Raw genomic sequence first — 15,267 nt, forward strand, 5'->3', positions numbered from 1 at the left:
ACTTTGGAGGCAAAACAGCACCCAGTGTCGAAAACCCAGTTGTGACTGAGACAAATTTTGAGGCTCAAAAGTCGTAATGTCTACAGCCACTTTCTGTCCTCTTCCCATTGTCACATTTAATGGTATCACTGTTTTACATTATGATACTTCTCACCAAATTTAAAATAGAATCTGCCATTGTAAATGTGCCACAATGTAATTACAGGCACAAGCCAGTGATGGCACTACCAAACCCCAGCTCTGTATCTCCCAGGTGCTGTGTCTATACGGCAGAGAAACTCCTATGCTCCATACAGCTCTATATCTTTTGTTTCTAAACTGGTCCAAATTTTGCTACTTAATTATAAATATCAAGTCCAAGTACAAGTGATAATGTGTTTCAACTAGGGACTGGATTACATGGTGCGGCTGGCGTAGTTACTGTCTGCTCTCTAGCCCCACTTTATCTGAAGGCAACAATTGGTCTCCATTCCCATGTGCAGTGCCATGTGAATATACAAATGGATATAAAACTGCCAAACCACTGAAGTTGGTCTAAAATGCATAGTGTCAGTCAGCAACTGAGCAGGTTTACCTCAAATGGTTGTTCAAAATTGTTACCAAGCGATGAGATAATAGAAAGAAAGTTATAAACAGGGATCTCAAAGCCAGAGGGAGACTGCAAAACTTGCCTGAGAGCTTCAATTGGATGCCCAGCCACTCTGAACAGTCTGGCCTAATTAACATTCTACTGGACATTCTGGAAATCACAGTAGTAAGGTGAAAATTCATACCTGTTTGACACGATTTTGACTGCATGTGAGGTTTGCAGTAAGTAGCTTTTGTCTGGGTCAAAGGCTTGCACAACAATGCTTTATTTTTCAGCTCTTTTACAGGTGTTGGTGAAGGTGTTGATGTCTGGTTAGAAGCCTAAAAATGTAAAACAAGACACAATTAATGGAAAAACAAGCTTACGCCTTTCTGTAAAAAGGCATTTTGTTGAAGCTTTTTATCTTGCACTCATCAGGACCATCGCAAGAATACCAATGTCAGGGGAAGCAACAAAGCAACAACTTTATACTGTATGAGAAGAGTGCTGATTGGTTGGCAAGTGGACCCTGATTGGTGGAGGCGTTGCCATGGAGAACACACCAATTAATGGTGACTGACAGTTAACTTCTGAGCATTATTTGAAATTTAAACCAGACAGCTTGGTCAAGGCATTGCCCTGAGAAATGAACCAACGATTGGCTGTCACTTATTTTGTTTGGTTGAAACAGGCGTAATGTGTGTACATGTTCTCTCTGCCTGGAAAGAACAGGGCCGTGTATTAACAGGGCCAGTACACGCAAACGCGCTACATTGTGAGCCTGACTGACAATCCTAAATTTGCTGTCAGTGTAATTTTTAGTACATTGAGGATTATTTAGCAAGTGTTGTCCAATCGCGGAATCACATCTAATGTCGGACACTGTGCTTTGAGTTTTGCTAGCATGGGCTGGTTGGGTACAGTCTGTAACTTGCCTGTTGCGAACAACGGAAGGGACATACTGTTTGATATGATCCGCCAGCCTTTGGGACATATGGCCTACATGCCTAGCATCACACTGGCACTGAAATTCATATACCACGTTACTAATTTGTGTGATAGGCAGCATGTGTTTTTGGCTTGACAGCAGCATCCTGTTAGTGGTGAATACCACTCGTGTTGCTACTGCACAGTAGCAGCGTGAAACAGCTTTATCCATTGCTCAAAATTTTGAGAAACCTTGCCCTTACAGGGTAATCTGAGGTAGACTGGGCACTTTTCAGGGTGGAAAGTGAGGGCCTTAGGCCCATTCATGAGTTTACACGATATACAGTGCAAAATGATCTGATCAGGATAGCCATTATCCTGCAGGATTCTTTGATGTACCTTATTTCAGCATTAAGCTTGCAGGGTGAGCAAATGGCTTGGGCCCTATTTACGAGGCTGCCAATAAGCGTAGCCATTAGAACGAATGCTGTCTTCCAGCATGCAAACAAGATGAGACACATGTTTTGTGATGCTTCTGAAAAGACCATCTGCTATTGGTGCCACACTAAATTTTAGTATGTATTTAAGGCAGACAATGCTTTGTCACACCATTTAAATAAATCAGACCGAAAGCAAATAAGTCATTTTTTTAAAAAATGGCAGTGGGTAAACAAAAACAGAAAATCTGCAGCAATACTGCAATTTATAATGATGAATTTTGGATCATTATATGAAGTGCAGGACCTACTAGAATCTTTCTTTTCTCCTGGTGGTACAAATGTAAAAAAAATTGCATTTAGGCTGTATGAAGTTATTGCTGAACAAATGACATTGCTCAACACATTTGTGTCCATGTTGTCATTATCTGTGCAGAAGAGGCTGGCAAAGAAGTTCCAGTCTTTTTCTATTGAGCTAGCAGAGAAGTGGAATAGAATTAAGGCTCAATCCTCATTCAGGAAGGTGATAATGCTGCTCAGTCTCCATCAGTAATCTTTTCAGTGAAATTCCCCTTTGTGGCTTGTGGTGAAGACAAAGCAAAATTAAAAAGTCAATTCCAGGCCATGACTGCTCCAAACAACAATGTTGCAACATCTACTGAGTTTTGAAAAAAATCTCAAACTTTCCAAATTTTTGCAGCCTTTTGTATTCTCATCTAAAGTGAACTGTAAATGAAATAACCCTGGCATTTGTATTATAACACAACTGCTGTGAGCAGATGCTCACCATAACTTTTAGAATTGCCATTGAGCAAAACACACTGAAAAAAATTGTGGGTGGTTATTTAGCTTCATCGCATCTTTTTATAAATAAAATCCCAAACTTGATCTCTTGAGCTGCTGTGACGTTCCAAATAACTGATCTTTCATTTAATTTTCTTCTAATTCACCTAAGTTCTTTGGAGTCCAATGCCTTTTTCCAGGTTATTAATGCTAAAAATAGAATCAGTCAACAAATCAGAATAAGCAATAAAAAATGAATTGTAATGATTTGTATCTATCTACTATGAGATGTTCAATTGTGAACATGTAGTTGTTTACAGAGTTATCCTATAATATGACGCATATATAATCCAATTCCAAAATTTAGTCACATGAATTTGGTTGTGGTAATTAATATTCAAATTATCACATTTTGCTAAAATATCATTACACACAATACACAGAAAAGGAAGGGGGTATGTAGAGTAAACCTGGAAGAATGTTTTCAAATACAATTATAGATATGAAATTTACTAATTTGGACAATACTTACTGTGACTTTGAAAACTTGGGTCTGAACATTTTGATCTGAAACTGAAAAATGGAACAATACTTTAATTAGGCAAAGTCACCAGTCAAATGAAACAATTCAATTAATTATGGGCAAATTTTAGTCCTACATCATCTTATCCTGGAATACAAGCAAAAGATATTTATTCTTTTACATCCAACAACATCCAGTGAAGAGCGAAGTCATGGGCTGAATTTTATTGGGGCATTGTGGTTCCACTCCCAGCTGTCCCACAGCAATTTAACACAGGCAGCAGCGTTAATTGGTTTAAGGATAGACTTCTGCCCTCTACTTCGGGAGGAAGCCCCATCTTAGAGAGCTACCAGCTAGTTGGATGGCCAGCAGCTCTGTAGTCCAAGCAGCTCCAGCTGGGGTGAGGACTCGTGGCAAGGGAGGGATGAGTGCAGCCAGGTTCAACAGACCAGGAGTGGGAGGCGGTGATGCCTTCCATATGCCCAGCACGCCCTCAAACTAGGCTCCCCGCTTTCTTGCCTCACAGCAGCCCACGCAGCTAAAGTTGCAGTGCTTCCCGCATGCCATGGGCCTCCTGCCACCATGAGTAAAATACAGGCAGCGGTGGGATGAGGCTCTAAGTAGCCATTAATTATCCACTTAAGGGCCTCATTAAGGCAGGTGGTTCACCTGAAGCCTACCTTCCCCTCCTCCGTTAAATTTCAGACAGGTCCCTTGCGGGGCTGGGCAGATAGGCAGGCTGCCTGTTGGATTATAATGTGCCCTCCCCAACTTCAAACCCGGCAGTGGGGGAGTGTAAAATCCAGCTCATACAGATCAGGAAGTTGCCAGTTTCAATTGGCAGTTCACAGCAAATGAGCTGACATCAGCTAACACCGCAGCAGGGCTGATAAAATAGGTCTCTGTGTCCAGCAGCTTTGGGTGGCGGTGATCGTGTAAAAACTAGGAAAGGAGGGAGATCATCACTAATGGCTCCTCCTTTTCTTTGCTATCCAGTTACCTCTGCTAGAAATAAACCTAAATGAATACCTGTGGGACAGAATTTAGTTCAGTTGTAGTGCTCATGTGGTAAAATAACCAGCACCTATGTATTCTAGTAAAGCAAAGGCTTCAGGACAGGATGGGGAAAGTAAAAAAGAAAACATTTTTTTTATCTAACAGTTACAAAGTTTGAAGAAGGATCGCTAAACTGAAAGGTACAAAAAAAAGCAAATATTAGATGGTCAACAGTCAAGTTCATTCACAAACTATAGAGTTTGCAGTTATGCAATATACTTGCAATAGCGTAACTCTAGTGCTCAATAGTCACCTCATGGGTAGCCTGCTCCAACATCTAAAGTCACTTTTGGAATGCACATCTTGCATGCTTTTCACCATATTCTTTAAAAGATTTATATTAATGCAAAATAATGGGAAACTGCATACATGAGGTTCAAATGTAATATGAGCTGTTGGCAAATATATTCTGACACTCATGATTAATTTATATGTAAATAAAAAAGAGATATACAGAAATAAAGCAAAGTCTAGTAGTTATGCTCCTATCATTGGAAGTGTCTCAGCCATTTAAGGAGTGTTTCCAAGCTTCAGCGTGTTGTTGAATGGAATCCTGTGACTATCATGGCTATAGTTTGACCAGAAAATTGTGAGTAGATTGCAGAGATGTCACATGAGCAAAGAATGCATATACAATCAAGTTTACTACTGCATCACGTGAGATGATGAGTTATCTCATTATCTGTAAATTTCCATCAACTTTTGGCCTATTAAAAGAATTGAAATTGAGGGAAGAGGCATTTGAATTATTTAGAGTGACTAGAGTAACTGGGGTTATTTTCCTTAGAGCAGAAAAGATTCAGGAGATATCTAGAGGTACTCAAAATTATGATGGATTTTTAAGGACAACCAGACAAAATAAGTTTACCAAGTTTTATGATCTGAAATGTACTGCCTGAACGAGTGGTGGACGATGATTTAATAACTTTCAAAAGGGAATTGTATATATACTTGAAAAAGAAAAATTTGCATGGCAGTGAGGAAATAGCAGGGAAGTAGGTCTTGCTGAGTTTTTCCAGGTATTTCTGTTTTTGTTTTGGATTTCCAGCATCCGCAGTTTTTTGTATTTATCTCTATTATTAGGGAAGTAGGTCTAATTTGATACATCTTTTCAAGAGTTGTCATGGGCATATTGGGCCGGATGGCCTCGTGTTGTATGATTCTACAATTTTGTATCACTGTTAAACAAGTTCTCATGCAAGCCACATTGAGTGACATTAGCTAGCAGCAATGTCAGAATGATGAACACTACTCATTTATATCAATAGAGTTAGGCAAATGTGTAGCTTCAAAAAAGAAGTTTTAATGTTGTTGTAAATATGATTAGATGGGAACATTTAGCTGAGGATGGGTGGAATCCTGGGTAATAAGGCCAATAATACATTACTGGTTACATGGCAATGACTGATCAATAAGACACTAAACAAACATACATAACAGATTGCATAGAAGTGAGAAAATAACATTTCGCCGTACTCTGTCATTTGACAGTACTCCTGCAAACAGGCATATGGCAAATCTGGACTGCTGGCTTCACAATGGCCGGCCTCAATTGTGCTCTGTAGTCAGCTGGCAGGAGTATTCAACCACAAATATGGGTAAATATTTCTAAATACAGTGCAAATCTATTTTCCTGTGAGCAAGCACTTACCCATATTCAGGTTTTCAGGACCTTTCTGCGTAAACATATTGGGCTCATTCTGCTGACAATAGAACTGCAGAAGGCATTGCTGATTACAAAAATGTTTCATTTCTCCCCGCCACTGAACTGATTCAGTCAGCTCTCTCTGAGCTTTACAGCAGTCACATCTTGCAGCCTAAAATGAAAGAAAAATGTTTATTACTTCAAGAAAAATGCAATATCTGAAATACAATGCTTCTATAATTTAGGTAACATAAAAAGATTAAGTGACACATGCTTTCAATCAATCATGTGTACTAAATTTAAATAAAAGTGCCAATTTTAGATCCAATCTGATTAATAGATTAACTTGAATACTCTAACCATCCTACTTGTCTAATAGTTTGTGTCTAGGTTGTACAAACTGTTAATCCTTTTCTGTCTTCCAAAACTCCATGTATGTATTTTTGCACAATACGATACTTGTATCAGAAACAAATGTTGAAAGTAAAACCTCTATTTATGTATTTTTGCACAATGCAATATTTGGCGGAGTGGGAGCTGTATAGAGAGCAGAACGGAATTTACCTGTGAGGGAGCCGGTTCTCATCCAGACATTCGGTGGTGCTGGAATTCGAAAGGAGTGAAGTCAGGGCAAGGGAGAGAGCTGATTGGTAGGTAGCGGGTAAGTTGTTTTTAAAGCGACATTACAGAAGGTAAGAGTCTCAGCATTTTTTTTAAGAAAAACTAAATCGTTTTCTACTTGGCTTAAATTTAAGGATATAATGTTTTAATTAAAAACAAATAAAAAGTGTGGCAAGGGAGCTCAGTCCCGTGTGTTGTACAGCCTGCAGCATGTGGGAATTCTTAGGCACCCCTTGCAGTCTGGATGACCACATGTGCAGGAAGTGCCACCAGCTTGAGCAAGGGGTTTCGGAGCTTGAGTGATAGCTGGAGACACAGCGGTGCCTCTGCCAGGCTGAGGGTTACGTGGATAGCACGTTTTTAGATGTGGTCACTCTGCAGCTTGAGAAAGTGTAGTCAGAGAGGGAATGGGCGACCACCAGGCAGAAGGGGGCAGGCAAGTAGTCAGGAAAGCTCCAGAGTGCATCTCACTCAAGAAGCGTTTTGAGAGTTAAGGTTCCTCTGGAGAGTGCAGCCAGAGCCAAGTTCACAGCACTGTGGGTGGTTCAGCTGCACAAGAGGGGAGGAGTAAGAATGCAAGAGCAATAGTGGTAGGAGACTCAATAGTGAGGGGTGCAGACGGGTGCTTTTGCAGCCGTAGACCTGACTCCAGAATGGTGTGTTGCCTCCCTGGTGCAAGGGTCAAGGATGTCACAGAATGGCTGCAGGGCATTCTGAAGGGGGAGCGCGAATAGTCAGAGGTCGTGGTTCACACTGGTACCAATGACATAGGTAGAAAGAGGGGTGAGGTCCTGCAACAAGAATTTAGGAAGCTAGGTAGCAGATTAAAAAGCAAGACCTCAAAGGTTGTAATCTCTGGATTACTCCCTGTGCCACGTGCTAGTGAGTATAGGAATAGGAGGATAAAGAGGATGACTGTGTGGCTGAAGAGATGGTGCAGGAGGGAGGGCTTTAGTTTCCTGGATCACTGGGTCTGTTTCTGGCGAAGGAGGGGCCTGTACAAGTCGGACAGGTTGCACCTGAACCAGAACGGGACCAACATTGTTGCAGGGAGGTTTGCTAGTGCTGTTGGAGGGGGTGGGATTTAAACTAATTTGGCAGAGGGATGGGATATAGAGTGGAGGAACAGTAGGGGGTGATGCACAATCAAATATAGAAGAGAAATTAAGTCAATCTGGAAGGCAGAGCACATATAAACCTGTTAAGGCACAAGGGAATAATGGAAGCCTGGATTGCATCTATTTTAATGCAAGGATTCTTACAAGTAAGGCAGATGAATTGAGGGTGTTGATTAACACATGGGAATATGATACTGTTGCTATTACAGAGACATGGTTGAGGGAAGGGCAGGACTGGCAGCTCAATATTCCAGGGTATAGAATCTTCAGGCGTGACAGGGAGGTGTAAAAGAGGAGGTGGCATTGCAATATTGATCAAGGAGTCAATTATTGCAGTAAGGAGTGGTGGTATCTTAGATGGTTCCTCAAATGAGGCCATATGGGTAGAACTTAAAAACAAAAAGGGGGAAATCACTTTGCTGGGAGTGTACTATAGGCCTCCAAACATTCAGCGGCAAGATAGAGGAGCAGATATGTAGGCAAATCTCAGAAGTGTAAAAATAATAGTGTAATGATAGTAGGGGATTTCAACTTCTCCAATATTAATTGGGATAGTCTTAGTGTGAAAGGCTTAGAGGGCACAGAATTCTTAAAGTACATCCAGGGGGGCTTTTTGAGCCAGCACGTAGAAAGTCCTAAAAGAGAAGGGGCGGACCTAATCTTAGGGAATGAAACCGGGCAAGTGGTAGACGTGTCACCGGGGGAGCATTTCGGGGATAGTGACCATAACGCTAAGGTTTAAGGTAGTTATGGAAAAGGACAAAGATGGACTGGAAATAAAGGTCCTGAATTGGGGGAAGGCGATTTCAATATGATAAGACAGGATCTGGCCAAAGTGGACTAGGAGCAGCTACTTGAAGGAAACTACATCAGACCTGTGGAAGTAATTCAAAAAGGAAATAGTGAGAGTTCAGGGCCAACATGTTCCCGTAAAGGTGAAGGGTAGGACCAACAAGTCCAGGGAACCCTGAATGTCAAGGGATATGGAGGGTTGGATAAGGGGAAAAAAAGGAGGCTTATGGCAGATACATAGGACTAAAAAGAGCGGAAGCCCTAGAGGAGTATATAAAGTGTAGGGGGGTACTTAAAAAAATAATTAGGAGAGCGGAAGAGGGGGCATGAAAAAACACTGGCGGGCAACATAAAAGAAAATCCCAAGGTATTTTATAAATATATTAAGGGCAAAAGATACCCAGGGAAAGAGTAGGGCCCATGAGGGACCAAAGTGGCAATCTGTGTGTGGAGCCAGAGGATGTAGGTGAGGGTTTAAATGATTACTTTTCACCTGTGTTCACTATGGAGAAGGATGATGTAGATGAAGAAATCAGAGAGGGGGACTGTGATATATTTGAACAAATTAGCATTGAAAGGGAGGAGGTATTAGCGGTTTTAACGGGCTTAAAAGTGGATGAGATGTATCCCAGGCTGCTATGTGAGGCAAGGGAGGAGATTGCAGGGGCTCTGACACTAATTTTCAAATCTTCTCTGGCCACAGGAGAGGTTCTAGAGGACTGGAGAACAGTAAATATGGTACCATTATTCAAGAGAGGTAGTTGGGATAAACCAGGTAATTACAGGCCAGTGAGTCTAACATCAGTGGTAGGGAATCATTTGGAAAAAATTCTGAGGGACAAGATTAATATCCACTTGGAGAGGCAGGGGTTAATCAGGGGTAGTCAGCCTGGCTTTGTCAAGGGGAGAAGAAAAGGAATTTGTGGAATGTCTACGAGATGGCATTTAGGACTAGCTTGTGGTGGAGCCCACTAGGGAACAGGCAATTCTAGATTTAATGATGTGCAATGAGGCAGATTTGATAAGGGAGCTTAAGGTGAAGGAACCCTTAGGAGGAAGTGACCATAATATCATAGAATTTACCCTGCAATTTGAGAGGAAAAAGCTGGAATCAGATGTAACGGTATTACAGTTGAATAAAGGCAACTACAGAGGCATGAGGGAGGAGCTGGCCAGAATTGACTAGGAGATGAGCCTAGCAGGAAAGACAGTGGAACAGCAATGGCAGGAGTTTCTGGGAGTAATTTGGGAGACACAGCAAAAATTCATCCCTAGGAAGAAGCATACTAAAGGGAGGATGAGGCAACCATGGCTGACAAGGGAAGTCAGGGACAGCATAAAAGCTAAAGAGAAAGCATACAATGCGGCGAAGAGCAGCGGGAAACCAGGGGATTGGGAAGCCTACAAAGACCAACAGAGGACAAGTAAAAAAGAAATAAGGAGGGAGAAGATTAAATATGAGGGTAAACTAGCCAGTAATATAAAAGAAGATTGCAAGAATTTTTTTAGATATATAAAGGGTAAGAGAGAGGAAAAACATTGGGCCGCTGGAAAATGACACTGGAGAAGTAGTAGTGGGGAACAAAGAAATGGCGGAGGAACTGAATAGGTACTTTGCGTCAGTCTTCATGGTGGAAGACACGAGTAACATCCCCAAAGTTCAAGAAAGTCGGGGGGCAGAGGTGAGTATGGTGGCCATTACCAAGGAGAAGGTGCTAGGAAAACTGAAAGGTCTGAAGGTGAATAAATCACCTCGGCCAGATGGATTACACCCCAGAGTTCTGAAGGAGATAGCTGAAGAGATAGTGGAGGCGTTAGAGGTGATCTTTCAGGACTCACTGGAGTCAGGGAGGGTCCCAGAGGACTGGAAAATCGCTAATGTAACCCCCTGTTTAAGAAGGGAGTGAGGCAAAAGACGGGAAAGTACAGGCCGATTAGCCTGACCTCGGTCGTTGGTAAGATTTTAGAGTCCATTATTAAGGATGAGATTTCAGAATACTTGGAAGTGCATGATAAAATAGGGCAAAGTCAGCATGGTTTCATCAAGGGGAGATCATGCCTGACAAATCTGTTAGAATTCTTTGAGGAGGTAACGAGTAGGTTAGACAAAGGAGAGCCAATGGATGTTATCTACTTGGACTTCCAGAAGGCCTTTGACAAGGTGCCGCACAGGAGGCTGCTCAGTAAGATAAGAGCCCATGGTGTTAGAGGCAAGGTACTAGCATGGATAGAAGATTGGCTGTCTGGCAGGAGGCAGAGAGTGGGGATAAGGGGATCCTTCTCAGGATGGCGGATGGTGACTAGTGGAGTTCTGCAGGGGTCAGTGTTAGGACCACAACTTTTCACTTTATACATTAATGATCTAGATGAAGGAACTGAGGGCATCCTGGCTAAGTTTGCAGATGATACAAAGATAGGTGGAGGGACAGGTAGTATTGAGGAGGCGGGGAGGCTGCAGAAGGATTTGGACAGGTTAGGAGAATGGGCAAAGACGTGGCAGATGGAATACAACGTGGGGAAGTGTGAGGTCATGCACTTTGGTAGGAAGAATAGAGGCACAGACTATTTTCTAAATGGGGAGAGTATTCAGGATTCTCTTAAGGTTAACTTGCAGATTGAGTCGGTAGTTAGGAAGGCAAATGCAATGTTGGCATTTATTTTGAGAGGACTAGAATATAAAAGCAGGGATGTGCTGCTGAGGCTTTATAAGGCTCTGGTCAGACCACATTTAGAACATTGTGAGCAATTTTGGGCCCCGTATCTCAGGAAAGATGTTCTGGCCCTGGAGAGGATCCAGAGGAGGTTCACGAGAATGATCCCAGGAATGAAAGGCTTAACATATGAGGAACGTTTGAGGACTCTGGGTCTATACTCGATGGAGTTTAGAAGGATGAGGGGGGGGGGATCTGATTGAAACTTACAGAATACTGAAAGGCCTGGATAGAGTGGACGTGGGGAAGATGTTTCCATTAGTAGGAGAGACTAGGACCCGAGGGCACAGCCTCAGAGAAAAGGGAAGACCTTTTAGAACAGAGATGAGGAGAAACTTCTTTAGCCAGAGAGTGGTGAATCTATGGAATTCATTGCCACAGAAGGCTGTGGAGCCAGGTCATTGAGTATATTTAAGACCGAGATAGATAGGTTCTTGACTGGTAAGGGGATCAAAGGTTACGGGGAGAAGGCGGGAGAATGGGGTTGAGAGAGTGGTGAATCTATGGAATTCATTGCCACAGAAGGCTGTGGAGCCAGGTCATTGAGTATATTTAAGACCGATAGATAGGTTCTTGATTGGTAAGGGGATCAAAGGTTATGGGGAGAAGGCGGGAGAATGGGGTTGAGAAACTTATCAGCCATGGTTGAATGGCGGAGCAGACTCGATGGGCTGAATGGCCTAATTTTTGCTCCTATGTCTTATGGTCTTATGTCTAACAAATCTGATTGAATTTTTCGAGAAGGTTCAGAGGGACCTTGGTGTAATGTACAGATCCCTGGAGACAGCAGCACAGGTAGATAAAGTGGTTAAGAAGGCATACGCGATACTTGCCTTTATTAGCCAAGACACATAATATAAGAGCAGGGAGGTTGTGTTGGAGCTGTATAAAATGCTAGTTAGGCCACAGCTGGAGTACTGTGTGCAGTTTTGGTCGCCACAATATAGGAAGGATGTGACTGCACTGGAGAGGGTACAGAGGAGATTCACCAGTATGTTGCCTGGGCTGGAGGGTTCCAGCTATGAAGAGAGGCTGGATAGGCTAGGGTTGTTTTCCTTAAAGCAGAGAAGGCTGAGGGGGGGATGATAGAGCTAGATAAAATTATGAAGGGCATAGATTGGTAGATAGGAAGAAACTTTTCCCCTTATTGGAGCTGTCAATAACCAGGGGGCTTAGATTTAAGGTATGGGGCAGGCAGTTTAGAGGGTGGCTGGAATCTGAAACACACTGCCCGAGGGGGTGGTAGAGGCAGGAACCCTCAACATTTAAGAAGTATTTAGATGAGCACTTGAAACACCATAGCATACAGGGCTACAGGCCAAGTGCTGGAAAATGGGATTAGAATAGATAGGTGCTTGAAAGCCGGCACAGACACGATGGGCCTGTTTCTGTGCTGTATAACTCTATGACTCTAAACTTGTGTAGAAAGTAATGTGACTGATTTTATGACATCAATGTAAGCCACCAATCAGGAATTGGATTCACGTTGTCTGGATAACTAATTTTATTAGAGACACACAATACAAGTTCTCGCTAAAAGCAACTTATAGCGGACCAGAAGATGTCAAAATGCAAAAATTACATTGCTTCATAGAGTGTGGCTGACTTTCACATTGACTCCCATTATAACACTATGCATTCATCTGTACATTTATGCCAATTTATGGAACTTTACAAGGCAACATGGGAAAGAAAGCTGCAGTTACATTTATTTCAAAATTATACACATACTGTCTTTTACTAATTTTGCTGTGCTGCAGAAAATTGCAAATAAAATTGACACTGTAGCAACTAAGTTAAAATAAATCTTGTTATCAATGTGCTTTTGTGTAACATATAGAAAATAGTTAGTTATTTCTTATTTTGTAACACTTCTGCTGTGAAAAAGAACAAGCAACCTTGAGGGCTACGTCACCATCAGAAAGGTCATCATCAGTCTGTAAATTTTACTTCATGTACTCTATAATGTATACATGATCACATTCATTCCAGGGAAACCGATTTGATCCGTTTTAATTATTAGTATTCCACATTAATGAATTGCCACCATTCGCCAGTTATTCCAAGTTAAGGATTAGATTCAAAAGTATTAAGTGTCTACAATCTCTACGGCAAGTTTGATTGTAAATGCAAATTTAAGATAAATAAAGAAGACAAAAAAATCTACTGAAGAAAACAGACTCCACTGACCTTAAAATACCAGTCTATAAACCTTTTGCAACAATCATCACTACAAAAATCTCTTGCTTTTCCATCAATTTCTTTAGCTGCTGCCCGCTTACACATCTGGGAGCAGTAACTGCAGGTAACACAGCGTAGACCCAAACGTTTTGCGAAGTCCTGCTTATATAGAAGCTTACAGCCTGAAAACAGAGTTGTTTTTTAAGCAATCTCCAATCCATGTAAACAGATAAGATATATAAACTTCGGTAAAATAACCCAACATTCCAGGGCTGGATAAAGTGATTAAAATACTTTTCCACCTAAGAGATGAAATCTTTACCTAGTCTTATTTTTAATTTTTTCAACTTTGGCAATGTCCTGCAATATATGCTTCCACTTTAGTTTCTCAATACCAACAAGAAAATGTATAAACTAACACCAAACTCTCTCCACAAAAGGCTATAAATGTTGAGTCAATATAAATTTTCAAGAGTGGGATTGAGATTTTGGTATCAAGAGAATGTGATCAAAGGCAGGAAAATGGAATTGAGGTATTGACCAGCCATGATCTAACTACATGGTAAATCAGCCTCTCGTGGCTGAATGGGCTACTCCTGTTCCTATGCTCCGATACTAAATGTGTACGGTTAAAAAAGATTTTTCCAATCAAACATAAAAATCTTGGGAAAACATTCAAAATTACTTTTCCATCAACTTCAAATTTAAGCTACATATGGCAGTATAATGAAACCTACCTTCACTACAGAATGCTTTATTTACTCCAGAGAACTTCACAGTTTCATGTACAGTTTTCTCTTCCTGACAATATTCACAGTAAGACACTATGCATTGCAGCTTCTTGTAATCCTCACAGCACATTTTGCTGCAGAACTGAAATACATGATTCTGAAAAAAAGTTAAATTACTATATTTTTTCACTGGCAAAACAAACTAATCAAATTAGCGAAGGAACTGAGGATGAAAGCACTGTTGGCACCCCATTTTTAAAGCAGTGCTTGATGTAAGTTCTCTAAATTCTTCCCAAACAAGATTCCTTAATCCAGTCTGTGTATAACAATCCCAAGTGGGAATTTTTCTATTTGTCACTATTTTAAACAATATTGCTAATTTTAAAGCTAATTGTACAGGGGGTGCTCCATGCTGGATGTGAATGATTTTCCAAACTTATTTCATCTAGTATTCTTAATAGAGGAGAATTGTTATAAACCTAAAATTCAACTACCTTAGCTCTGCTCTTCGTAACTTAATTTCCTGGAATCTCTGCCTTGCCACTCCTTCCCAACATTGAAAAAACTTTGGATCCTCCTCTCCAAACATGCTTTTGTTATCTCCCAATTCTCTTTCTACTTCACCTGTTGCAATCTGGTTTCATCTTACTGTGAGACATCTCCTTGTATATAGCAAAAACTAATTTTCATACAGCATTTTTGAATTTGAACTCCTAAAGGAGAATCAACAGTGTCATTGCCCCACAATACTACTCAGAACCCTTTTGCATCTAGTTATTGCACCTATTTTAAAATTTATCTTTGTCTTACCTCCCATTCCAACACTTCCGGCTTAGCACTGAATCCAGTCTTGCAGTAGGTACACTTCAGCTGCACCTCATTTGTTATGACCTGACCATTTGTTGTTGTTTGTACACTGTAAGACTAAAGCATGATCATGATAAATTTTGTGTCTACATTTATAACTTCTCCCTATTCTCTCCAGGTGTTTTTTCAAGAGCCCTTGCCTCTATGTAACTAGAAGACTGTGTGACCATTGCTTTGACAGCAATGATAGTCCAGTTATCAGTCCACTGTTAAGCATCCAATCTATCAATCCAGATGATAGTGATGACTGGGTGAAGTTCAAATTGATTGCAGGCTTCAAATGTAAACATTTTGAAGGAGAACAAAC

General features: G+C 41.2%; 1 protein-coding gene across 5 annotated transcripts in view; it reads right to left on the reverse strand.

Moving 5' to 3' along the window:
• The window catches only part of zmym2 (zinc finger, MYM-type 2), a 160,372-nt gene that overhangs the window by 63,927 nt on the left and 81,178 nt on the right, over positions 1-15,267 (reverse strand). For all 5 annotated transcript variants that reach the window (XR_013577108.1, XR_013577107.1, XM_078545484.1 and 2 more), the window contains 6 exons: positions 14,904-15,017; positions 14,100-14,250; positions 13,372-13,544; positions 5,946-6,111; positions 3,248-3,288; positions 774-909 (listed from right to left, as the gene is read on the reverse strand). Coding sequence is in view for 3 of the 5 variants with exons in the window: in XM_078545484.1 (XP_078401610.1) it covers positions 774-909; positions 3,248-3,288; positions 5,946-6,111; positions 13,372-13,544; positions 14,100-14,250; positions 14,904-15,017 (781 nt within the window). In the remaining 2 variants the exon portion in view is untranslated. The remainder of the gene's footprint in view (positions 1-773; positions 910-3,247; positions 3,289-5,945; positions 6,112-13,371; positions 13,545-14,099; positions 14,251-14,903; positions 15,018-15,267) is intronic.

This window comes from Cetorhinus maximus, chromosome 7 (genome assembly GCF_964194155.1).
Source record: "Cetorhinus maximus chromosome 7, sCetMax3.hap1.1, whole genome shotgun sequence".
Classification (NCBI taxonomy): domain Eukaryota; kingdom Metazoa; phylum Chordata; class Chondrichthyes; order Lamniformes; family Cetorhinidae; genus Cetorhinus; species Cetorhinus maximus.